The 27850-nt window shown below is 40.9% G+C and overlaps 1 protein-coding gene across 1 annotated transcript; it reads left to right on the forward strand.

The window, feature by feature from the left end:
- b3gat2 (beta-1,3-glucuronyltransferase 2 (glucuronosyltransferase S)) lies at positions 1–26057 on the forward strand. Its single transcript, XM_062994800.1, has 4 exons — positions 1–570; positions 11733–11877; positions 21094–21242; positions 25120–26057. The coding sequence occupies exons 1-4, from the start codon at positions 37–39 to the stop codon at positions 25204–25206; spliced, it is 915 nt and encodes a 304-aa protein (XP_062850870.1). The 5' UTR covers positions 1–36; the 3' UTR covers positions 25207–26057.
- Positions 26058–27850: the final 1793 nt, after the last annotated feature.

Here is a 27850-nt window from a genome sequence, read left to right on the forward strand (position 1 = left end):
GTGATCAAGCATCTCCGCAGCATCAACTTCAGCAGCATGAAATCCGTCTTCTTCAGCCGCTTTTTCATCCTGCTTCCGTGGGTGCTGATCGTCATCATCGTTATCGATATCGACACGAAGAGATCGACCGTGAGCAACACGGCGCACTCGTACCTGTCCCGGCTGGGCAGTGCAACTCGGCGGGACACAGCGCCACAGACGCGCAACCGCACCGCCGCGCCGCCGCTCATCTACGCCATCACTCCTACCTACAGCCGCGCTGTGCAGAAAGCCGAGCTCACCCGCCTGGCTAACACCTTCCGGCAGGTTCCGCACTTTCACTGGATCGTAGTGGAGGATTCGAGCACTCGTACCGAGCTGGTGACGCGCTTCTTGGCGCGCTGCCGCGTCCCGTACACGCACCTGCATGTGTTCACTCCGCGCAGGTATAAACGCATCGGCATGCCGCGCGCAACCGAGCAGAGGAACGCCGCGCTCAGCTGGCTCCGTGCGCACCGCACCACCGCCAACACCGGCGTGGTGTTCTTCGCTGATGATGATAACACCTACAGCCTGGAGCTGTTCGAGGAGGTACACACTTTTAAACTTGCGCAGACAGCTATACGAATTTTATGGCATTATCCTGCTTAAACAGAATAAACCATGTCAGTTTAAACAGCAGCAGTAAATTATATAGTTATAATAGTTCATTATGTCATAACAATAGCAGAAATTGCCATTGTAAGATCTTTGCAGCATTGTAATTTTACTGCACTAATGTTACATCATTATACTGTATATCATAATGAAAGGTCTAGGCTGGTTTAAAATAATATGGCTAATAGAAAACATCATTTTACATGTATCAATACAAGTAGCTTTACAGAGATCCAAGGCTAGTCTCCTATAAACAACCAAAAAGTAAAACCGTGAAAGGAACCAGGCTTTAAAGGGAAGACTGTCCTTATCTGGATGACACCAGAAAGTGGGAATTTGGGATCATACTGGGCTACAAGTATGACCAAACCATAAAATCTTAATGTGAGCATTCGATTATGTGGGATGGAATAGCTTCTACTTACAGTAATATCTGCACTAATACACATTGGTGTGACACCTAATCAGGAATCCTTTCTTTTTTTGGTTTGTTCATATTAGATTTTGACTCCCATATGTCCACAGACGACACAAGACACAAGACTTTACATGCACCAATATAGTACAAAAGCCCCAGCTATTGTATTGCTTTTTCTTTGTCCATGTGGTCACTAAAACTAAAAAGGCTGAGCTGGAGCAGGATCATAGCCTTTAAGCCCATTTTATCTGACTTTTCAGACACGTCTGGTTCACAGTATGGGTTTTCTTCTCAACCTTGGCAAAAGGCTACTTTCCTTCTTTATGTGTGCAGTAAAACTAGCCCTATTTGATTTCAGCACAAAGAAGTCCACAGGGGTAGTCAGTTATTTTTTACCAATAAAAATGTATTGTTGTCTGTTGTCAAAATGTATATTTTGGCCAGGCATATTGTCAGAAAACCAGAAAATGTATTTTGGTGTTATTTCTAATATTTTGTTCACATGAAAAAAATAGATGACATCATTAAAATGTCCGGTGCAGACTGACATTATGCACAGAATGATACAATACACTTCCCCCTGAGCTTTATATTATTACCCAGAAGTGCATCTGATTTATAATTATAGATAAGTTATTCCCAGCATGCATTCAAAGACCCATCTTCATAAATGATCCCTAAATCACATCTTTTTTTCACATAGAAATGAGCTCTCACAGACGGAATACAGTACTCAGTACAGTGTTCAGTAAGAAGGTCTTGATAGCAATCAACATTATAAATTGGTTTAAGGTCAGGACTCTGTATATCTATCTAATCTGTTAGTTTCTCCACACCAATCTTGTCAAACCATATCTTTATTGACCTTTCTTTGTGCATTAGGAAATAGTCATACTGGATAGGGAAATTACCTTTGGAGGCATATAATGTATTATTCATCACTGATTTTATACATCTAATAGGAATGGGTGTAATTGAAATCTGAACTTAATAATCAGGAAAGGTGTTCCAATACTTCCGTATAGTGTACTTGTTCACTTAATGGCATACACCTTGGGGTCATTTAGCATAGCCAATCCACCTATTGTTATGTTTTTGGGAGTTTATAGGAAATCCGAAGTACCAAGCAAAACCCACACATAAGCAGGAAGAACATATCAAATATCTCATAGTGACCAGAGCCAAAGATCAAACAAAGTTCTGGAGCTATGCAATGCACGAATCGCCTGGTGTGCCACCATGCTGCCCAACACCTCAATAAAGCCACCTCAATCACCGTGTCATGGTTATACATGTAATTAGTAATAGTACTTACTATATAAATTATAGTAACAATGTAGTATTACAACATATATTTATGAAATCACAGTATCATGGTTCAGTGTTCAATAATCAGTTACTCTAAAGTACCATGGTAAAAACCAGTGTTGTGTCGTAAAACCATTGTAAAGTACAGTAATTGTACAAAGGCTGAACAGAGATGTTCATGGATGTCAAATATAGTCAAAAATATATGAACACATTTTAATTATTGAGAGAAAATCATTGGAAATGTCAGCCACAGCCACTGCTGGTGTATAAGGTGTATAAAATCAACAATACAAAATGAATATTATTCTTCCATCTTTTTAGGGAATATCCTTTCTTCTATCATGCTTGACTGTGAAATTGTGAGTTTAAAAACTGACAGTGCCTCAGCCAATCAGCTGACAGAGCATCATTAGACCTGCTCTCTGGGATAGCATTTTCCTTAGATTTAGTCATTTAGAGTGACTCAAAGTTTAGATTGTGTGTGATATTATTTATATAAATTGGGTCTGTTGAAACCCTCCTACAAGGCAATTATTTGTGAAATTAAATTGCATGAGCTGCAGTTTGAAAACTGGAGGAGTGTCTGAGACAATAAGTCATCAACCTCCTAGATTGGTAGTTGTCATGTGATAAAGGAGATTTAGCTATTAGGTAGGGACTTTGAGGGAATGAATTACAGAGAAAAAGAGAGGGAAATATAAATATAAGATGTTAGGCAGGGTCTAAAATTTTGATAAGTTAAAAAAAAACATAACAGGTTTAGGTGGCTCGCTGCAGCTGCTTACAAATGGTCTTTTTTGGTTTATATAAGGACATGAATGTATTTGTCAACTGGGTATTTTAACTAACCTCGGGGATTCTCTAATGACCAAACTAAAAATTACATTATTTTTCTACTTAATATGAGCAACTACGACATATTAAAAATGTCCTGAATTACTAAAATCCTTCATAGAAAATGTTTTTTATGGACCCGTCTTGCGGAACACGATTAAACTGGCCCACATTTTATTAGCAGACTGTTATCATTTAAAATTAATCAGGCTACGGTTTGATAGAGTAGGGAAAGACTTGCACTTGTTAGACTCATATTTGATACCTCAAGGGAAACTGGACAACTGTGTGATCCCGGCAATAACATCAGCTTAATTGCTCTGTCAACTTCAGACATGTGTGAGCAGCCTGATAATCAGTAAGCCGTGATTCATTTAGTCTATACATGGGATTTCAGAGCCCAAAGGTTTTGTGGATATTAGCATTGTAAGACTGAGCATGGCTTACGTTTAATGGCTTTAGGACGGGGGGTAGGCAATTCATTTTCCCAAGAGACCACATGAGAAACTGGAACTGTTGTGAAGAGACAAACCAATATGCTGAACTAAATTTAGATCAATAAGAATTTTATCCCTTTAAAAGATTCAGTAAATTGCAGGATTTTGATAAGCTGCAACTGGTAAGACAAGATGTTACAGTTAGACAATGAAAATGTGAAGCAGGCAGAATAAAACAGTAAATCAATATTTAATCAACATTCACAAAAACAACTGTGAACAAAATGTGCAGAGTTTTATAGTAGCATCATCAACTTTATGAAAAGTGCTGTTGCTATTTGTCATTTTTCAGTTCACTTCCTTTTTGGATATCACAAACTGCTCTTGTTTGCTCCATCTCTGGATAAGTCCTGGCTGCTTTTGCAGCTTAGCTAGCAATGCCTCAGACGTCAGTGTTTGCTCTGCATCAGTCAAGTTCTCTGCGCATTTAGTCTTATAATGGCTGTACAAAACACAGCGATCTGTTCTCCTTAATCTTTCTTTATTTAACGTGAGCTGACAATTTTGAGGGGTATCAGCTAACATCTCACAGTAGTCACATCTCTCCTAAGCTCTGTTTGCCAACACATTAAAGTTGTATAAACACACAAAAACCTACAAATTTATTTAAACTGGAAAAATAGCTACAGTCTATTTGAAATAAAACAATGCAGCTGTATTTCATGTATAATGTACACTTATTTACGTTTGGTTGTAATGACCTCACAGGGGTTGGACAGGGACAGCCAAAGTACCGGATGTGACCTGGGGAGTTATAGCTTATGCCTAGTTCACACTACACGATTTTTGCCCTGATTTTTGCTTGGCGACTGGTCGGCGCTAGATTTGTCGGTGTTCGCTCGGCGATCAAAACTCGGCTCTTAATTGCTATGTGTGAACTACCCAACAACTCGATCCGAGCGGCTCGCCGAGCGAGATATCTAGCATGTCAGATACAGTGTATCACAAAAGTGAGTACACCCCTCACATTTCTGCAGATATTTAAGTATATCTTTTCATGGGACAACACTGACAAAATGACACTTTGACACAATGAAAAGTAGTCTGTGTGCAGCTTATATAACAGTGTAAATTTATTCTTCCCTTAAAATAACTCAATATACAGCCATTAATGTCTAAACCACCGGCAACAAAAGTGAGTACACCCCTTAGTGAAAGTTCCTGAAGTGTCAATATTTTGTGTGGCCACCATTATTTCCCAGAACTGCCTTAACTCTCCTGGGCATGGAGTTTACCAGAGCTTCACAGGTTGCCACTGGAATGCTTTTCCACTCCTCCATGACGACATCACGGAGCTGGCGGATATTCGAGACTTTGCGCTCCTCCACCTTCCGCTTGAGGATGCCCCAAAGATGTTCTATTGGGTTTAGGTCTGGAGACATGCTTGGCCAGTCCATCACCTTTACCCTCAGCCTCTTCAATAAAGCAGTGGTCGTCTTAGAGGTGTGTTTGGGGTCATTATCATGCTGGAACACTGCCCTGCGACCCAGTTTCCGGAGGGAGGGGATCATGCTCTGCTTCAGTATTTCACAGTACATATTGGAGTTCATGTGTCCCCCAATGAAATGTAACTCCCCAACACCTGCTGCACTCATGCAGCTCCAGACCATGGCATTCCCACCACCATGCTTGACTGTAGGCATGACACACTTATCTTTGTACTCCTCACCTGATTGCCGCCACACATGCTTGAGACCATCTGAACCAAACAAATTAATATTGGTCTCATCAGACCATAGGACATGGTTCCAGTAATCCATGTCCTTTGTTGACAGGTCTTCAGCAAACTGTTTGCGGGCTTTCTTGTGTAGCGACTTCAGAAGAGGCTTCCTTCTGGGGTGACAGCCATGCAGACCAATTTGATGTAGTGTGCGGCGTATGGTCTGAGCACTGACAGGCTGACCCCCCACCTTTTCAATCTCTGCAGCAATGCTGACAGCACTCCTGCGCCTATCTTTCAAAGACAGCAGTTGGATGTGACGCTGAGCACGTGCACTCAGCTTCTTTGGACGACCAACGCGAGGTCTGTTCTGAGTGGACCCTGCTCTTTTAAAACGCTGGATGATCTTGGCCACTGTGCTGCAGCTCAGTTTCAGGGTGTTGGCAATCTTCTTGTAGCCTTGGCCATCTTCATGTAGCGCAACAATTCGTCTTTTAAGATCCTCAGAGAGTTCTTTGCCATGAGGTGCCATGTTGGAACTTTCAGTGACCAGTATGAGAGAGTGTGAGAGCTGTACTACTAAATTGAACACACCTGCTCCCTATGCACACCTGAGACCTAGTAACACTAACAAATCACATGACATTTTGGAGGGAAAATGACAAGCAGTGCTCAATTTGGACATTTAGGGGTGTAGTCTCTTAGGGGTGTACTCACTTTTGTTGCCGGTGGTTTAGACATTAATGGCTGTATATTGAGTTATTTTTAGGGAAGAATAAATTTACACTGTTATATAAGCTGCACACAGACTACTTTTCATTGTGTCAAAGTGTCATTTTGTCAGTGTTGTCCCATGAAAAGATATACTTAAATATCTGCAGAAATGTGAGGGGTGTACTCACTTTTGTGATACACTGTATCTGAATGGGTGTTTCCCGACTGGCAATGAGTGCTATGTCGAACAGCCAATGAGAACGCAAGATACAGCGTGAGAAGACATGCAGGGGAGCAGTGTAAAAGGCTGTACAGGGGCTTAATATAGTTTATATCATAATACACAGGTGTTACACACAAGTTTTACAGTATTTCTGACCTTATCGTTCTCTACAAAACACCAACGTTGCATTGCAAAAATATTTATTAACCTCCAACTCACTACCCAACAACCCAAGCCAAATCCACTAAGATTCATTTATTTTTTCTTTGTTTTTACGTGCACAAACTTTGATCGCTCGCTACTTGTGCATTTTAGGACGTGGTATCATTAAACCTTTCGTCACATCTCGCGTTTGTTTTCATAACAAAACGATATTTGGGAGACCAGAGAAGCTCGCCTGCGATTCCAGTTGGTGATAGGTCGTGTAGTGTGAAACCCCCTATCACCGATCAGTCGTGTAGTGTGAAATACACACGGACTGAAAGACTCCCGAGTGCAAAAGATTCAGTCGTGTAGTGTGAACTGTACAGCGACCCGGCAAATCAGAAAGTCGTGTAGTGTGAACTTGGCATTAGCCTAAAGCTGCAATATCCACTTTTAATGCTTTTTAAGGACTCACAAACACATATAAATTGCTGCATTATATTGTTGATACAAGTTATTATTCTCTATACACATCTAAAGGTCTTGTTTAAATTATGTGTATGGTTACAAAGTCTTATCTGTTGTACTGGAAGTTTGATCAGCGTGATTAGAGATAGAAGAAGAAGAAGATATACTTTATTTTTCATATATACAGTACATATACAGGTATACAGTACAATGAAATTCTTTCTTCGCATATCCCAGCTTGTTTGGAAGCTGGGGTCAGAGTGCAAGGTCAGCCATCGTACGGCGCCCCTGGAGCAGACAGGGTTAAGGGCCTTGCTCAAGGACCCAACAGTGGCTGCTTAGCAGAGCCTGGATTTAAACCGCCAATCTTCCAGTTAGCTCTACCCACTAGGCTACCACTGTCCCAAGAGTAGTAGCCACTACTAGATCTACATCATATTAATTTAGTTCTTATTCAAGCCAAATTAATGTTATTCATTTATGTTTTTAAGTTAGGAAAAATCACATTCTTTTCTATTTTTACCCATAAAGGAAAACATTTATGTTGATTCTTTTATTTTTAGTAGATGTGGCAAACAGCAGTAATTCAATGTAAAAAAAGGATGTGTCAAACCATAAAGTAGAAGTTTTTCTCAAGTAAATAAAAAGGGTGTGGCAAATTATAAAGTAGAAGTTTTCCTTAAAAAAATACAATGGGCATGGCAAACCATAAACTAAAAGTTATTCTAATGTAAATAAAAAGCTGTGGGAAAACATAAAGTAGAAGTTTTTTCTAATAAAAATAAAACAGGGTGTGGCAAACCATAAAGTAGAAGGTATTCTAATGTAAATAAAAAGCTGTGGGAAAACATAAAATAGATGTTTTTTCTAATAAAAATAAAACAGGGTGTGGCAAACCATAAAGTAGAAGGTATTCTAATGTAAATAAAAAAGATGAAGTAATATGTACCAAGTTGAAATTTCAGTAAAGTTACTGCTTACATTCTAACTAGGTTCAGATTGTTGCTGTGTAGGGTGATGTGCCACAGTTTAATAAATGGCTATGACTAAATGACCAGAATAGGGACCAAAAGCCTGAGACCAAAAGCCTAAAGTTTTTTATTTTTTTTTTAGACTTTAAATCATATAATCAGCATAACAACTGAAGTGAAAAAATCTTATATTAATACATGAACTTCAGAATTTCTTAGTATTTGCCATATTTATGAAAGGTTTACATTAGCGAAGGAATGAAAGTAACTTTTGATTAGTAAATCAATGTAACGATATCAACAGACTCAAAAACTGACCTGATGTGCTTACTTGCTTTCCAGTAGTGCCAAATACCTTTAATGATAGAGGTAAGGTGTATTAAAAATGCATTAAAACTGTGCTTAGCGATTAGAAGTACTTGCATTTAAGATTTTAACACCTCTTGATGCCCTGTCCTGCCTTGCAACCAGGGTTCCCTGTTGAACTAGACCAGCCTCAACAAAAATGAAATGATTAAAAAAAAAAACGGTCCCATCCCTCAAATTTCTACCTAATGGCACTACATCCACTGCACATCACTGTCTTTGGTTTAGTTGTTGTCCTGTCATTTCCCTCTGCTCTGCCCTCTCTGCACTCATAACAGTAGTGCACTGCCCTCTTTACCCCATTCCAGGTCCATTGTTTCAACGCCACAGGCTGTGTGAGAGTAGATGACACACTGTATGGCATCACTGTTGGTTCTGTTTTTTCTCCTCCCACTCTTTCATTCCAGTTTCCTAGAACACAGCTGGACACAGAGCTGAGTAGATGTAATACATGGCCTGAGGTACAAAACATAACGCCAGTTTGATGATGAATGCAGCTTTGCTCAACAGGAGTGCGTAACACATCTTAGGCTTGATTTGGATCACAGCGGTCTGTGTCATATTAGCTCTGTTTCATCAGACACAATAATAACAAATGGAAACTCCTTCATTATGATATTTCAAAAATGACTAGGAAACTGTATCAGTTCTGTTATGTGAGACACATTTTGATTTTCCACCCACCTTTCTTTATAAACACATTTTGAAAAGATTATGCATTTTGTATGCTTCTGCGTAGATGTTAATTTACTGGCCTAAAGGCTGTAGCATATTTATTCTTATAATTACAAACTATCTGTTTGTGTAAATTATACATGTATATGCTCCCAACTCTGTGGCAACGTTTCCTGTTCCAGCATGAATTCCCCTGAGCACAAATCAAGGGCCATAAATAAATGGATTGACAAGGTTGATATGATGTGATCTCCATGACCTGAACAGAGCCTTGACCTTTACCCCATTAGACAGTTTTTGGAGAAATTGGAACCACTAACAACTTTATCCTCGTCGGGGCAACAATGTGTTCAGCCTCACCCAGAAACTCAAATGCGCAGGTGGAATACCTCCTAAACCAGGCACCAATTTATCACATGGCATCACACACTCATACATTTACACTGAATTCAGAAACTATTCAGACCCACTAAGCTTTTGGACACTTTATTGTGTTATTAAAATATAAAAAAAAATCTCTGCTTTACAAAAGTATTCAGCCTAATTATTTAATAATTTGTAGAAACTCTTTTGTTTCTTGACCCACTGTTTACATGGTTGTATGCTTTGGGTCATTGTTGTCTTAAAGGTGAACGGTAATCCCAGAGTATGTGTGGACTGTAGAGGAGGTTTTCTTCAAAGGTGTTCCTGTATTTGGCAGTCTTTTAAATCCTACAAGTCTCCTGTCCCTGCAACTGAGCAGCATTTCCATAGCATGGTGCCTCCACCACCATGTTTCATACAAGGGATGTTACTAGCCAGGCTTTTTGCACTACATGCATCATTTATGGACTGCTGCAGAGATGGTTGCCCATCCATCAGCTTTTCCTATCTTTGCACAGAACCTCTGTGGTACTTTTAGTGTGATGGTTAGGTTCTTTCTTACCTCCCTGACCAAGGCCAAATTAGAGTCCAACAGGGTTTTTAGACAGACCTTAAGGATAATTAAGGCAAATTAAGGGTGCACCTGACCCCAGTTTGGAATGCCACAGTAAGGGGAATGATGTGGGGGAAAGAGATCTCTGTGTTTGAAATCTAATCTAATTCTAGATAAATGCAAAACTCTTTGTATGATTAAGTGTAAATTGCTGGGTAAAATTTTCTTAATGGCTCATATATTGGTCCTCTAATCAGATCCATCCATCTTGTTGCTGGCCGTCCTCTTTCTCTTTTACCTTTATCTCTTCCAAGCATAAGTGTGTTTTCCAATAAATTGGTTTCTCTCATAATGTGTCCAGAATTTCTTCAATTTGGTTATCTGGGTTTCTAGTTAGACGTCATTTGGTTAAAGATCCATTTGTTTGTCTTCTTTAATGACCAGGGCTCTCTTAAAATGCTTTACCAGCACCACGTTCAAAGGCATCAATACTCTTTCTGTTCAACTTTTTCATTGTCTAGTTTTCACATTTATAAACAACCACAGAGAAGATCATACTCTGGACAGTTCTGCATTACATATTTTCCAGTTTCTTCATTCTTGTTCTGCCAAGTGCCAGTTTGAGTCTTATTTCCTGAGTGCTGGATCGTTTGCTGTTAATAATTGATCCAACTAGGCAAAAGATGTGTACTCCTTTATTAGTATTTTTGTCTCCTTCACCTAAAGGAACATATTAGCAATCAATACACCTTCTGGATATTGTTGGGAGGTTGGAGAAAACCAAAGTCCTTAAATGAGGCACCGCCTTCCACTGCCTGCTACGCCAAATTGGCTCTGTGTTTGTACACACTACTCACAGTGATGTGAATATAACTGTTCTTGATGTGCTACTGTCTTCGCAGCTGTAGTTTGTGACTCAGAGACGTGCTTGTGCACCTGCAGAAACTGTTGTCCTTATTGCGCTGGAGAGTTCTCCAGCTCCCTGGCTTTGATTTGGGTTCCATTTTTAGAGCCCCATTATGGCAGAGAAGCTTTTGAAAATCCCTTGGAGCAGATGGGAATAGGGAGGTGGAGGAATGCCATTAGAGCAGAACAGCAACAATCGGATCCAGAGCTTCAAAGCTTCATTCAGCTCAAAGGCATCTGCCTCTAACACTTCACAATGTCATGTGCCATGCTTACATGTATAGCACAGCCATTAAATATTCAACACCTCTTCAGACTGCACGAGTAAAATAATAAATTAATACATTAACACTCTTTGAATTCTACACATTCCACTTTTCATCTTTAGTAAAAAGAAGACTGTTTGGTTTATTTTAATTTGCACAAGCTCAAAGCTACAACGGAAGAAAAAAGGTGCAATATAAACAGTGTGCAGCATCAGGTGTGAATGATCTTATTGCTTTTCCAGCTTCAGACTGGCTGTAGATGGATGAGGTTATTTAATCTGAAAATGAGCCAATGCAGCGTAATACAATTCCACAGAAATTCTCTCATCTACAGAATTCAATAACAAAAAGATGCTTTCACAACATGCAGCAGTAAACCAACAAAAATAATGCAAATATGTTATATCGGAAGACCCTTTCCTGTTCCAGCATTAATGTCTGTTACCTTGTGCACGGTGCCCCTCTGCTTCTTAACCAACATCAATGCCCATCCAATCAAATGCTTTTATATTTTAATATGTCTGGTTTTAAAATGTGATGTCCAACAAGCTTAATAGGATATAATATAATCTCTTCCTCACACTATATGGTCAACACTTTTGACCATATAGCGTGTGTATATGTATATGCAACTGTATGCTAGTTCTTTATTAAACATACAGTACATGTCATTATATTTATATAAGCCTGATTGTGGGTGGTGACTTGTGTGCTTTCACCTTTTTAGATGCGATCAACAAAAGGAGTATCAGTGTGGCCGGTGGGACTTGTAGGGGGTCGCAGATATGAGCGACCCATTGTAGAAAATGGCAAAGTGGTGGGCTGGTACACAGGCTGGAAGGCAGACCGACCTTTTGCTATTGACATGGCAGGTAAGACCTTGAGAAAAAGATACATGTTCCTAAAACACTGTCAGCTTTGACCATTCAATTTACCAGAAAGCCTAAAAATAACAATGAGCATTTTAAATACAATAATGTATTACTTATTTGAACAGTTATGCATGAGCAAAACATCATAAACCCTATATTAATATCAATAAGCCAGTATGGATTGGGAGGAACAATATATTGTCATATATTAGTAATAATACTACATTCAAATTACATTTTATAGTTTTTTTGTGTGCCTCACAGCAAGAAGGTCCTGGGTTCGATTCCCAGGTGGGGCTGTCTGGGTCCTTTCTGTGCAGAGTTTCTTCCGGTTTCCTCTCACAGTCCAAAATATGCAGTAGACACTGAATTGCCCTATAGGAGAATGGGTGTGTGTGTGTCTGCCCTGCGATGGACTGGCGCCCTGTCCAGGGTGTTACTGTGTGCCTTGCGCCCATTGAAAAGCTGGAATAGGCTCCAGCACCCCCACCTCGCGACCCTAATTGGATAAGCGGTTAAGAAAGTGAGTGAGTTTTTTTGTGTATATTTTCTGTGCTGGACTTGCAAGAAGTGCTAAAGTGGTCAGTGCTTAAATCCTGAATCCTAAATATTATTAACACATCTTTATTTCCTTCGCTCTTCTGTGCCACCCGACTGCTAGATGCATCTTTGCATTGGAAAAACACCCACTATGTGTGCACAAGTGCATACATGTTCAGGAGGTGCTCACATTTAGAAGTACATATTTAAAGGTTTAGAGGTTATACTCAGAGTCTAAATATAAACGTGCACAATTTCAGCTTTTACCTTTCAGAACTCTGCTCTAAATGCCATCCTTTGATATCCTCACCATCATATGCCATTCTCGGCTCTAACCTGAGATTTTGGTTTAGTTAGTTACACCTATTTTGCTAATCAGTGGGGTGTTGCATGTTTGCTAATTACTAGTTACTGCAGGATAGCGTTGCCACTTTTAGGTAAAATAAAATTGCAAGTTATTATGAACAGACACCAGTTATGAGTGAAATTCTGTTTTGGTTTTGCATTTGGCCTGTCTGAAGAGACACAATGTTTCTTACTGACTCTTATACTCATTCTACGTTGTTACGGGGGCTTGTAACACCTGATTCATCTGCAGAACAAAACTTGCCATGTGGGAGGAACACAGTCCAGGTGGTTGAAGCTTGCATGCTGGGAACCCAGATGGACTCATTTCACAGATAGGACAGTGGTAGCCTAGTGGTTAGAAACTAGAAGGTTGTGGGTTTGAATTCCAGCTCTGTCATGCAGCTTCTGTTGGGCTCTTGAGCAAGGCTTAACCTTAACCCTCTTGGCTACAGAGGCTCCGAACATTGGCTGACCCTGGGCTCTGACCCCAACTTCCAAAGAAGCTGGTATATGTGAATATAGAATTTCATGGAAATGTACACGTGTAAATGTATATATGTCAAATAAAGGAGTTCCAGCCGCCCTGGATTATCCTTATCCATACATCCGTCCTACAGAGACTTTCTAAAGTTTACTTAAGTCTTAAGTTGTAATTTTTATGACTTTACACTAACTTGACATTGACGTCCCTAAATATCCAGACCTGACTTTGATTTATGATACATGCACTTGATCTTAAAAATTCTATAGTTTTGTATGTTCTGACATGTCAAGGCAGAAATTCATCAGAATACACCTGCAGGTAAAACATAAATGATCAGTAACTCACACAGCCCACTTGCCCTGGGAGCACATTCTCTTCTTAATTTAAATACTACAGGAGAAGTCAATCGGTAGTGCTTGACTTTAAAGAAAGAAGTGTGGGGATAGTGGACCCATTTGGAAAAAAAAAAAACAATTAATTGAACTGAATTGTCATTGAGACTTTTCTTAAGACCATCACAGGACCACAACTAGAACTTGAAGTAGTAACATGGAAACTTTGAGCTTAAATGTAAGCATAACATAGGGCAAGGTGAAAATGATTAAAAGTCCTAGATCCTAAGAAACTTTTATTGTAGAGCTTATTTAGGTGACTCAAATGAAGTGGTTACTAGAGGTAGCATTCTTTATCTCTGAGGCCCTGTTAGATGAGGTTTCCAAAAGAACCTTACAGAAAAAGAACTAGACAGTGTAATTCAGTAAACGTTGCTGGACTAAAATGTGACAACGTGATGACTTAGACTTGATCGTAAGAGATGCTGACTTGAGACTAGTCTCAGTTTGTTTGTTTTATTAGGATTTTAAAGTCATGTTTTACACTTTGGTTACATTCATGACAGAAACGGTAGTTACTCATTACACAAGATTCATCAGTTCACAAGTCTTCTCAGTCATGGACAATTTTGTATATCCAATTCACCTCACTTTCATGTTTTTGGACTGTGGGAGGAAACCGGAGCTCCTGGAGGAAATTCATGCAGACATGGGAAGAACATGCAAACTCCACACAGAAAGGACCCGGACCGCTCCACCTGGGGATCGAACCCAGGACCTTCTTGCTGTGAGGCAACAGTGCTATCCACCGAGCCACCGTGCTGCCCGACTAGTCTCAGAGATGAGCTCAAGTCTCCACTGATTCTGTAGCGTTAGTGCAGGCATCATCAGGACTAAGTGGTTACTGGAGATTAATGAGTATATAACAGGCAATCAGCAAAAGTTAATGCTGAATTTAGTCTGTTTACATAAGTGTCTGCAACAGTGTGTTGCCCTTACTGATTTTGGCATGTGCCGATAACTGAAATTGGGTAGGACGTTCATCACACAGGTTGTTTATACCAAAAACTGTTATCTCTGCTTGCCCGCTAGCATAAATTTGACCACAAGCACAGTTAACTTTTTAGTGCAGTTTGTTTCTCTGTACTCACACAAGTGCACTGATGCAGAAGCCTCCAAACGACTATTCATCACACCTCAAAGAATGCATTATGCTCCAAATGCATGTTGGAAATGAATGGCTCTTGTATATAAATCAACCATATTTGACAGGACACTGAGTCTCTGAGAATTAGGGAACGATCGTAATTAATTTCCTTAATGATGTTCCTTCAAAAAACAAATTCACTAATGACAACTATAAAAACAAGGTGAGGGAGCAGTAGACATGTGAATCACTTTGCTCCAGTTGAAATTAGCTGAATTAATGCTTTTTTTTTTGCCACAGCAGCACAGCAGCATTCTGTAACAAAGTACATTAAACGTTGGCGTGCCAAAAAGGTGCTGACACATCTGAGCCATACAGAGAGGCAGAGCTAACGTACTGCAGACCGACTGGGTAAAGAGAATGGCACAGCTCCAGCTATACAGCAAGGGCGAGGGCGGCAATACATAGCAATGCAGAGCCAAAGTCTCCAGGCTCCCGCAGTGCTTCTGAATGTAGCAATGTTAAGTAATGCTTGATATTATAAGACTGCATCGACCTAGCTACTCTCGCTGTTCCAGTTTATCTTCCTCCCTTCCTCTTACCATCAGTGTTTGGCTCCTGTATCTCCACTTTCCCTACCTAGCTTATGCTCTTAACTACCGCTCAGCCACCTGTAGCATCAATGTCAAGGCTCATAAAGTCATACCTAAAAATAGAATTAGAATGATAATAATAACCCTCACTGATTCTATGGTATTGTTTAGGCATCAGGAGTCCGGTCTAATAAACCAGGATCAAAACAAAAGCAAAAAGCAATAAATGTAGGTTTCCCAGTAATTTTTTTCTAAATAGAGCAAACACAATAGCAGGGATTGAGGTCCTGTCCTGCTTGTTATGGCCCTCAAGTAACACTCTCACCTGAAGAGGGCTCAAGTGTTTGTCCAAACAGAAGCTCTTTAAAAATATAATACAGCCATGATAGTGTATTTACGCACACTCTCAACCCTATTTTATACATACAGTGTATCACAAAAGTGAGTACACCTCTCACATTTTTGCAGATATTTAAGTATATCTTTTCATGGGACAACACTGACAAAATGACACTTTGACACAATGAAAAGTAGTCTGTGTGCAGCTTATATAACAGTGTAAATTTATTCTTCTCTCAAAATAACTCAATATACAGCCATTAATGTCTAAACCACCGGCAACAAAAGTGAGTACACCCCTTAGTGAAAGTTCCTGAAGTGTCAATATTTTGTGTGGCCACCATTATTTCCCAGAACTGCCTTAACTCTCCTGGGCATGGAGTTTACCAGAGCTTCACAGGTTGCCACTGGAATGCTTTTCCACTCCTCCATGACGACATCACGGAGCCGGCGGATATTCGAGACTTTGCGTTCCTCCACCTTCCGCTTGAGGATGCCCCAAAGATGTTCTATTGGGTTTAGGTCTGGAAACATGCTTGGCCAGTCCATCACCTTTACCCTCAGCCTCTTCAATAAAGCAGTGGTCGTCTTAGAGGTGTGTTTGGGGTCATTATCATGCTGGAACACTGCCCTGCGACCCAGTTTCCGGAGGGAGGGGATCATGCTCTTCTCAGTATTTCACAGTACATATTGGAGTTCATGTGTCCCTCAATGAAATGTAACTCCCCAACACCTGCTGCACTCATGCAGCCCCAGACCATGGCATTCCCACCACCATGCTTGACTGTAGGCATGACACACTTATCTTTGTACTCCTCACCTGATTGCCGCCACACATGCTTGAGACCATCTGAACCAAACAAATTAATCTTGGTCTCATCAGACCATAGGACATGGTTCCAGTAATCCATGTCCTTTGTTGACATGTCTTCAGCAAACTGTTTGCGAGCTTTCTTGTGTAGAGACTTCAGAAGAGGCTTCCTTCTGGGGTGACAGCCATGCAGACCAATTTGATGTAGTGTGCGGCGTATGGTCTGAGCACTGACAGGCTGACCCCCCACCTTTTCAATCTCTGCAGCAATGCTGACAGCACTCCTGCGCCTGTCTTTCAAAGACAGCAGCTGGATGTGACGCTGAGCACGTGCACTCAGCTTCTTTGGACGACCAACACGAGGTCTGTTCTGAGTGGACCCTGCTCTTTTAAAACGCTGGATGATCTTGGCCACTGTGCTGCAGCTCAGTTTCAGGGTGTTGGCAATCTTCTTGTAGCCTTGGCCATCTTCATGTAGCGCAACAATTCGTCTTTTAAGATCCTCAGAGAGTTCTTTGCCATGAGGTGCCATGTTGGAACTTTCAGTGACCAGTATGAGAGAGTGTGAGAGCTGTACTACTAAATTGAACACACCTGCTCCCTATGCACACCTGAGACCTAGTAACACTAACAAATCACATGACATTTTGGAGGGAAAATGACAAGCAGTGCTCAATTTGGACATTTAGGGGTGTAGTCTCTTAGGGGTGTACTCACTTTTGTTGCCGATGGTTTAGACATTAATGGCTGTATTTTGAGTTATTTTGAGGGAAGAATAAATTTACACTGTTATATAAGCTGCACACAGACTACTTTTCATTGTGTCAAAGTGTCATTTTGTCAGTGTTGTCCCATGAAAAGATATACTTAAATATCTGCAGAAATGTGAGGGGTGTACTCACTTTTGTGATACACTGTACATGTCAACATCAAAATCTAGGACTGAATAAGACACCTGAATTTAAAGGCTGTGTTCGAAAGCCTAGTGAGCTGCCTTGCTGTCTTACTGCCTACATAGGCAGCTGCCTAAGTAGAGAGGATTCTAAAAAGTCATTGACTTATAAGGCAGATTATTCGAACGCACTACTTATATAGCGATTCCATCAGTTTTTACTCATGCCATTCAAACCAATGGGATGGGGGTGGCACAACACGCTAGCATGTCAACTAATGCCAAGTTCACACTACACGACTTTCTGATTTGCCGGGTCGCTGTACAGTTCACACTACATGACTGAATCTTTTGCACTCGGGAGTCTTTCAGTCCGTGTGTATTTCACACTACACAACCTATCACCAACTGGAATCGCAGGCGAGCTTCTGTGTTCTCCCAAATATCGTTTTGTTGCGAAAACACACGCGAGATGTGACGAAAGGTTTAATGATACCACGTCCTAAAATGCACAAGTAGCGAGCGATCAAAGTAAAAACAAAGAGAAAAAATAAATGAATCTTAGTGGATTTGGCTTGGGTTGTTGGGTAGTGAGTTGGAGGTTAATAAATATTTTTGCAATGCAACGTTGGTGTTTTGTAGAGAACGATAAGGTCAGAAATACTGTAAAACTTGTGTGTAACACCTGTGTATTATGATATAAACTATATTAAGCCCCTGTACAGCCTTTTACACTCCTCCCCTGCTTCTCACGCTGTATCTTGCGTTCTCATTGGCTGTTCGACATAGCACTCATTGCCAGTCGGGAAACACCCATTCAGATATCTGACATGCTAGAAATCTCGATCTGGTCGCCGAGTGCTCGGCGAGCCGGTCGGATCGAGTTGTTGGGTAGTTCACACTTAGCGATTAAGAGCCGAGTTTTGATCGCCGAGCGAACGCCGATTTGCTCCCGAGCCGGCAAATCTAGCGCCGACCAGTCGCCGAGCGAAAATCAGGGCAAAAATCGTGTAGTGTGAACTAGGCATAACATCTCCTTTCCTGTACGGAAAACGGTTAAATTCACTGACAAGCCAGAATTTGCAAATAAACGACACTTGTGCAAGTTTATACAAATTAAAAATCAATAAGAATTTATTTACGTATGAAAATAACTCGTTTCTCCACACCGTCCGCCATGTTTTTTATTTTTCTGTGAGAAAAGTTGTGCCGCACTGAATGCTGGGATAGCCTTCACCGTTAAGGCAGCATTGGATGCTCCCTCGTTATTCTGTCAAAATAGCGTTCAGGGCACCCAGGTGGCACAGCGGGATATTCCGCTTTCACACTAGCACCGAGTTTCTCAACTCCTCGGTTTGAAACTCGGTGTTGCCTCCGGTCGGCTGGGCGCCATCTAGTGGGCATAATTGGCAGTGCCTGCAGCAGATACTAATTGGCCACCGTATCTGCAGGGTGGGGGCCGGACTATGTGTGGGTGGGTCTTTATACACTGTGTAAGGACCCTGATTGGCGAAAGAGACGCCTGTGCAGAATGCAGGGGCGAGAAGAGGAGGGCTGTACACGTGTCGGGAGAGGCGTGTACAGCGAAGTGCTCTCCTTGGATGCAATCTGGTATCTCTCAGCAGCGGAAGACAAAATTGAGTGTGCTACATCGGGAGGAAAATGGGGAGAAAATGCATTTTAAAAAAGCGTTCAGATTTATGATGACTTACTAGACAGCATTTTAAGGCATCTAGGAATTCGAACAGCCTACTTCTCAGGCGTGCGCGTAGGATGGAGTAAAATGTTGTCTATTTAGAGAGCTCACAAGGTTTTCGAACACTAAAGTGAAGACTGTAAAGAAAAAAAACTCAAACAAACTTCACAAAACTAAATGATTACCATTATGTACTCATGCAGTCATTTATAATTCACTCTCCATGATGAGTAACTGTATCTTAGAAGTCATTCTAATAAGTGCAGATGGACAACTTGACCTGGGCTCTGGAGGTGGTTGCATATTTTATTAATGTTTTTATAAAGGACTGAGCTGCACTGTCAGTTTAAGTGCCTTTTAGAGCACATTGTATTTTTATCCTGTGTTTTCTATTATTAGAGCCCTAAATATGTTCCTTTGACTTAATTTTGTGGACACTTTCTACCACACTGATTAACTTTATACACATGACTAAGGCCAAACTGTATTTAAGTGATGGATGGGCTGCATTAGCAGAATGTGATTTTGCTTTCTGCTTTATGTCATTTCTGCTGCTAAACAATGAACACACACAATACCTTTCAATCCCTTTGCAATAGTATTAAATCTGGGAATTTCTTCAAGAGAACCAGAGTGGACCAAATCTCTTTTCTTTGAACTTTATCAGAGTCATTTCCTTGTCTTTGATTTTATGTGGCAACGTATTTAAAAAGGCCAAGATGAGCTGAGGGAAACTGGCTGGCCATCACCTATTAATAAAGCACAGCAGGATATTAGAAACGAGCATAATACCTACGACTCTGCTTATAGCACAGAGACAAAGCTAGCTGAGCTAAACCTTTGGCTCACTGCTGCAATTAAGAGACTTTGTTGCTGACAGAAAGCTAGCTGGCTTTAGCTAAGCCACAAGTAAACCAAAATAAAAGATAAAAAAAAGCACAAAACAGGGGATTTGTTCAGACAATCCACCATATTTACATCTCAAAATGACCCCAGTAGTTAGATACAGTGCCTTAAAAAGAACTTCATGAGCTAGCCCATTCCTCCACATAAACAATGCATTATTATTTAACTTATTTGTCTAGAAACTACAATCTGACTAGAAGCTTATTCTTTAATTAGACTCTTGGTTTCTTAGTCAAAAAGAAAACTGGAACTATTTACAGATTGTTGTACACTATACAGCAAAAGGTATTTAACTGCTGGTGAAGCTAAAAAAAACACACAGAGGTCACTATTTTAATACAACATTTGCTTTTCAAACAGGATGTCCAAATGGGATGGTCAGGTGTCCAAATACTTTTGGCTATATAACACCACCACATGCAGTTACATGAAACAAATACACTAAAGTAAGAGTAAAAGTCTAGTGTTAGAGCAGCATATACACTGATCAGGCATAACAATAGTCCACCAACCAAAAATATCCAGCCAACAGCGTCCCGTGGGCAGCGTCCTGTGACCACTGATGAAGGTCTAGAAGATGACCAACTCAAACAGCAGCTATAGATAAGTGATGATCTCTGACTTTACATCTACAAGGTGGACCAATTAGATAAGAGTGTCTAATAGAGTGGACAGTGAGTGGACACGGTATTTAAAAACTCCAACAGGGCTGCTGTGTCTGATCCACTCATACCAGCACAACACACACTAACACACCACCACCATGTCAGTGTCACTGCAGTGCTGAGAATGATCCACCACCTAAATAATACCTACTCTGTAGTTGTCCTGTGGGGGTCCTGACCATTGAAGGAGGGTGAAAGCAGGCTAAAAAGGTATGTAGAGAAACAGATAGACTATAGTCAGTAATTGTACTGTAGAACTACAAAGTGCTTCTGTATGGTAAGTGGAGCTGATTATATGTGAGTGTAGAAACAAGGAGGTGGTTTTAATGTTATGGTTGATCGGTGTGTATATATACGGTATATACGTATATACATAGTGCTTTGTGTGGTAGTATTTCTGTTTATTATTCAATGTGACAGCATGTTTGATGTAATCAGTCCTCTTTATTTCCCCCATGCCAAGGCTTTGCAGTGAACCTGCAAGTGATCCTTGCCAACCCACGAGCCCTGTTCAAGAGGAGAGGAGCCAAGCCAGGCATGCAGGAGTCGGACTTTCTCAAACAGATAACCAAGCTGGAGGAGCTGGAGCCAAAAGCTCGCAACTGCACCCAGGTCAGTACAGTAACCTATTATGAGTTAAAACTATACAAAACATTGGACATGACAAGGTGTTTCACCATTTCATGTACTAATTATTCTTAGTCTCCTTATACAAAGCAACGAATTCAAATTTCCTTTGATAAGGAAAAAATATGCTTCCCCATAAATTGATTAATTAATAGTAGGTGGCTCAGTGGGTAGCACTGTCGCCTCACATCAATAAGGTCCTGGGTTCAATCCCCAGGCGGGGTGGTCCGGGTCCTTTTTGTTGGGAGTTTGCATGTTCTCCCCATGTCCCGTGTGGGTTTCCTCCGAGAGCTCCGGTTTCCTCCCAAAGTCCAAAAACATGCAGTCAGGTTAATTGGAGACACTGAATTGCCCAATAGGTGAATGGGTGTGTGTATGTGTGTCTGCCCTGCGATGGACTGGCACCCCATCCAGGGTGTTACTGTGTGCCTTGCACCCATTGAAAAGCTAGGATAGGCTCCAGCACTACACCCCCCCCCCCCCCCCACCACCACCACCACCCAAATTGGATACGCGGTAAAGAAAGTGAGTGAGATTCTAATATGAAACCAAGTGGTGTTTTCCGTAGTGTTTTATTAAAGTATTTTTTGTAAAAGGCACATTACAAACAATTAAAAACAATTAATCATTATCTTTTGGTCACCATCTCTTTAGTTCTTTCCCACTGCTGACAGGTGGATAAACTCAATAATTTAAAGGCATTTATGCTTCCAACTTTATGCCAACAGTTACAGAGGATTGTTTTTTTGATTCTAGTACGAAAGTGAGGTCTATAAAAATATGGTTTGATGAACTGGTTTGGAAGAACTGTGGCCTGCACAGAGCCCGGCCCTCTATCACATCAAATCTATTATATTAAATGGATTAGATGTGTTAGAATGTTGGTATTTATTTTATGCAGTATTTACTGTTTAAAGAAAAACAGCTTTGGCAGCACTTGTCAAATATGGACTATTTAAAGAAGCATTTTGTGGAGTTTTAAAGCTCCTAAACAGCCGAAGGGTGGCCCCAGTCCTTATTAGATTCTCAGTGTTGATATATTGTTACAGGTTGCCATTTCTACCCTTACTTTTAATAGAAGAAGCTATCTTTCCCAAATATATCGGAATGCCTTTTTGTAGGCGTAGGTCTTTCAGTGCACTCCTGGCCCTCCTGGCCTTGAGTCAGTGTAGTCACCTCTTTCTGGGTCCTTCATGTCACAGTTAGTGCCATCATCATTATCACCCAATTATCCTAATGGCAACAGCACTGTGGTTATTAATAGTGTCTGTTAGCAAGGCTGACATTCCCACTAATCACCAACACCAGTCACCCGTCTTACAGGAGCGCAGTCCAGTGCCATCAATATCGGTCATAGCACAAAAGAGCTATATTCAAGCCCTCATTACAACAGACTTAAAAGCATAAGTGTAAGTATTATAGATCGCCAAGCAGACATACAGTAATGTGTTCTAAACTGAGCACCTGAATAGAGGTGCAAAAGACAGATTATACAAAAAGAAGCTTTTCAAACTATAGAATATAATCTAGTCATTTTAATAGACGAGATTCAATTAAATCTTCACTGAAAAGATAAAGTTCATGCTGAAGGCGAGGCGCTCATTGTGCTGGGCTTCATGGTTCAGTTTGCTAATTATCATAGCCACATATGACAGTTGCTCTCAAAGCAGAGCCCATTCACTCATTTTAATAAAAGGTCAAACTGAGTATTTTCTTAAATCTCTTCTGGAGCATGACACCGAGCAAGCTGTACCACCGACGAGGCAGCGTGGGCAGCTCCCAGAATACCCCTCAGCAGGAAGGGCCTGGTTCTAGGACTCGACTATTGCTAGTGAGTTCCTGGGCTGAGCAATCAGGAGATGAGATGCGTGGGTGAGCGACGGCGAAATACAACGAGCGAATGAAGGGCAGCATAACCGTCGAGGAGAGATGGAGGTCAGACGAGGGCAGAGAGTTAAGACTGTGAGAGAGCCATTTCCAGGCTTATTTACAGACGCAGTTGAGAGACTCTTCTGGTTATTAATGTCAATATGCATCTCAGTCTTGTCACTCAGTTCCTGCCAGGCAGCGACAGGCGAAGGGTGCCAAAGCATCGTGCCTGACACTGCCTGAGAGCTTAGCACACAAAACAATCCATCAAATGATTTCTCTCACACATGCGCCTTCTCTCAGCAACTCAATCAGCCTTAAAGTAATAATACATCCTAAACACAAAGCTTAGGAACTTTCAAAATATAGACAGACAAAATCCATCAGTAACTCCCAAAAGTGCAGACACTGCAACCATTGTACTGAAGAAACAAGCCAGTGTTTTTCATCTGTTTACAAAGCAACAAACATAACTGTCTATATGAATTTATATTTGTATCAAGCAAAGCCTAGGGAAACTTAATAACAATTTAGGTAAAACACAACTTGATTAATTAAATCTAAATAAGGCTATTGCTTTATACACCGATCAGGCATAACATTATGACCTATATCCTAATATTACTGTGCATTCTGACACCTTTCTATCAGAACCAGCATTAACTTCTTCAGCAATTTGAGCTACAGTAGCTCGTTTGTTGGATCGGACCACATGGGCTAGCCTTCGCTCCCCATGTGCATTAATGAGCCTTGGCCGCCCATAACCCTGTCGCCAGGAACAAGAGTGGGGTACAAAAGCTGCAGTTTTGGAGATGCTCTGACCCAGTCTAGCCATCACAACTTGGCCCTTGTCAAACTTGCTCAAATGCTTAAGCTTGTCCATTTTCCTGCTTCCAACATCAACTTTGAGGAAAAAATGTTCACTTGCTGCCGAATATATCCCACCCACTAACAGGTGCTGTGATGAAGAGATAATCAGTGTTATTCACTTCACCGGTCAGTGGTCATAGTGTTATGCGTCGTCGGTGTATGTAATATATTAATTTTTTAAGCTATATAAATATTGCTTAAAAAATTTATCCATACAACAAATGGTCAGGTGCAAATTATAAACGAGCATCTCTGTGGTAATAAGCATTACAAGCATTTTTTGTCTTCAGTCAGTCAGTACTTGTGGCATGAATGAATTTAGAATCAATTTACATACGAATAATTTTTGCTAGAATTAACATCTAAAAGCATGATTTATTTTGATGCAACCTATACACATGTACATTTTTATAGTAATGAAATACCTGTTTACCTATTAATTACAAAAAACCTTTGTCTGTGCTTATTACTTGTCTGTTCACTTATTGCTTTCTGCCTAATGAGCACAGCCATACAATAATTATAGCATTAGAAAAACAACAATAACAGAGGCGCTTTAATGTGCTGCTATTTGGAGCTTTTTATTAGCAGTGAACACAGAAAGGACAGAAGCCCTAGATAATCATATTAGTGCAAGTTTTCAATTTGAGCCAATGGCTGATATGTTTTTGTACTTAATAGAGGTAGTAAGAAATCCTCTGTAATATGCTGTTTTAGTCTGCAAAGTCTTCCATTCTGTACTACACACTGATCCTCAGCCTCTCATAGCATTATTTTAGCAGCTACCGAATTACTCGTAACATATTCAAAGCAAGCCAGTTAGCAGTGGCATGTGTTTGGAAAGTGACGAGCCACACCTGAGTGAAGTTGTTTTCACAGCGTATACGAGCCTGCTTGCAGTCTAGTCTCACTTATAATTAAGAGAAGTCAGTTTAATAGGCTGGGGAGCGAACATGTTCAACAGCGCCGACCTTGAACACGAAGAACATGAAGCAGCACCACTGAGACTTAATGCTGTCAAAATCCTCTCTAAATCTGACCTTCTTTTCTTTGTCTCTTCATTTCTTCAGTTCCTTCAAAGTCTTTATTCATACTGTTTTACTATGGATGTTTTTATTTTTAGGTCCTGGTGTGGCACACCCGCACAGAGAAGGTCAACCTGGGGAATGAACTCAAAAGGCACCAGGACTCTGTTCAGATCGAGGTCTAGTGGACAGGACCGCTGTGGAAAAGCTCAGAACATGTTGCACGTCGGCTGGACGATGTACCCACCGTGCCCGACGCTGACTCAGTGTCAGCTGCTGAACTGTCAGCCTGTTGATAAATGCTAAAGCTCGGCGTGAACTCAGACGGTCGTCTTGTTTACAGCAGAACTCTGGATTCGTCTTTCATGCTGTGAATGTTTTTTTCTTTCCTGCTACATAACTTGATTGTAAAACATTCTACTTGATAAGATGATCCTGCTACATAGGGAGGACAAACTGGAATATAAAAAAAAACCACAAAAAAAACCAGCTGGAAAGTCCTAAATGTGAACGGAAGGTGATTTGTACCCAGACTGCTAAACAGGACAAATCTGAAAAGCCAAAAAAGGAAGGAATCAGAAAGAAGGAAGAGCATCCACCTTGATCAAGATGAATAGCTGCTCAGGATCAGTGGAGGAACGTTCCAGTACGAAGCTGGAAGCATCTGCACAAGTACCAGTCATTGAAATAAAGACACTTAGCTTAACATGTACATTCCATGGACATATGTAACTGGGTCAACGACATTAAATGCTGTTAAATCTAATTAATACAACAAATAAATGGAATTGCGAGCTAACCGGGAAATGACTGCACCAATATAGAACTGCGATTTCATTTTGATCCACAATGACCGATGCTGAAAATACAGAAAAGCATGATAATCCATGTACAGTAGATGCTCTGGAATCGTAAACCCACTGGTAACCTCACTGAGGTGCAGACAAACTGTGCGTTCACTGTCTTTAAGGGCACAGTGGTGCTAATGAATTTGGGGCAGCGTTATACTTCGCAAATTACAATATCTGCAGATTTCTCCAGTAGTTTTACACCGATCAGCCACATTAAAACCACCTCCTTGTTTCTACACTCACTGTCCATTTTATCAGCTCCACTTACCATATAAAAGCACTTTGTAGTTCTACAATTACTGACTGTAGTCCATATGTTTCTCTGCATGGTTTGTTAGCCTCCTTTCATGCTGTTCTTCAATGGTCAGGACCCCCACAGGACCACCACAGAGCAGGTATTTTTTGGGTGGTGGATCATTCTCAGCACTTCAGTGACACTGACATGGTGGTGGTGTGTTAGTGTGTGTTGTGCTGGTATGAGTGGATCAGACACAGCAGCACTGCTGGAGTTTTTTAAACACCTCACTGTCACTGCTGGATTGAAAATAGACCAGCAACCAAAAATATATCCAGCCAACAGTGCCCTGTGGGCAGCGTCCTGTGACCACTGATGAAGGTCTAGAAGATGACCAACTCAAACAGCAGCAACAGATGAGTGATCGTCTCTGACTTTACATCTACAAGGTGGATCAACCAGGTAGGAGTGTCTAATAGAGTGGACAATGAGTGGATACGGTATTTGATCCACTTGTGTCTTATCCACTCATACCAGCACAACACACACTAACACACCACCACCATGTCATTGTTACTGCAGTGCTGAGAATGATCCACCACCTAAATAATACCTGCTCTGTGGTGGTCCTGACCATTGAAGAACAGAGTGAAAGCAGTCTAAAAAGGTATGTAGAGAAACAGATGGACTACAGTCAGTAATTGTAGAACTACAAAGTACTTCTATATGGTAAGTGAAGCTAATAAAATGGACAGTGAGTGTAGAAACAAGGAGGTGGTTTTAATGTTATGGCTGATCTGTGTAGGTTAGGGTGGCACATTGATGCAGCAGGTAGTGTGGGTGCCCGCATTCATCCACAGTCTGTGAGGAGTTTCCTCCCACCTCTTTAAACACATGCACAAGATGTATTGGCTATTGCAAATTACACACTTATTGTTTAGAGGGTTGGACTCACTGAGGCTTTGGAATTACTGCCACCTTGACCATGACCATGACAGAACAGCTAGTGAATAATAATAATAAAAACACAGTTCATTCTCCTAATAAAAGGGCAAAAACACATGCTGAAATTGCCTGGGTAGTTCAGCAGGTGGGGAAAATGACTAACAAGCAAATGTCACAGCAGCAGAGTGCATAACACCACCAAAAACTAAATACAACGGTGACAAAGTAAAAATAAACCACCAGAAAGAACATGGTACTGGGAATATATTCCACAAGTCTTAGAAAGTGTACTGGAGAAAAGAAACACAAGATTTCCCTTATTTGCTTTGATTTGGTGAGGATTGATGCCTAACACCTCCAACATCTCTGCAAGAGTGCAAGGGTCTTAGCATATGTAGCACTGCTGTCCTGAAAGAGACCACTCCCCAAAGGCACATAAATGTTTCAGCATATTGATTAGGTGACCAGCCTGAATAAATTTAAATTGATGACCATTTTCTCTCCTCTAACTGGAAAAGTAGTGCAATGCACATTATATCAACATTATCTGTTATTTATGTTTGTGCTTTACGTGGTCACACGTATGAACTGGCAGCTTATTACACCCAAAAACATTGGATTAAAAATTTTAAGGTGGCACGGTGGCTCACTGGGTAGCACTGTCACCTCACAGCAAGAAGATCCTGGGTTTGATTTCCAGGTGGAGCAGTCTGGGTCCTTTATGTGTGGAGTTTGCATGTTCTCCTTGTGTCCGGTTTCCTCCGGGTGCTCTATTTTCCTCCCCCAGTCCAAACACAT

This window comes from Trichomycterus rosablanca, chromosome 5 (assembly GCF_030014385.1).
Source record: "Trichomycterus rosablanca isolate fTriRos1 chromosome 5, fTriRos1.hap1, whole genome shotgun sequence".
In the NCBI taxonomy this organism is placed as follows: domain Eukaryota; kingdom Metazoa; phylum Chordata; class Actinopteri; order Siluriformes; family Trichomycteridae; genus Trichomycterus; species Trichomycterus rosablanca.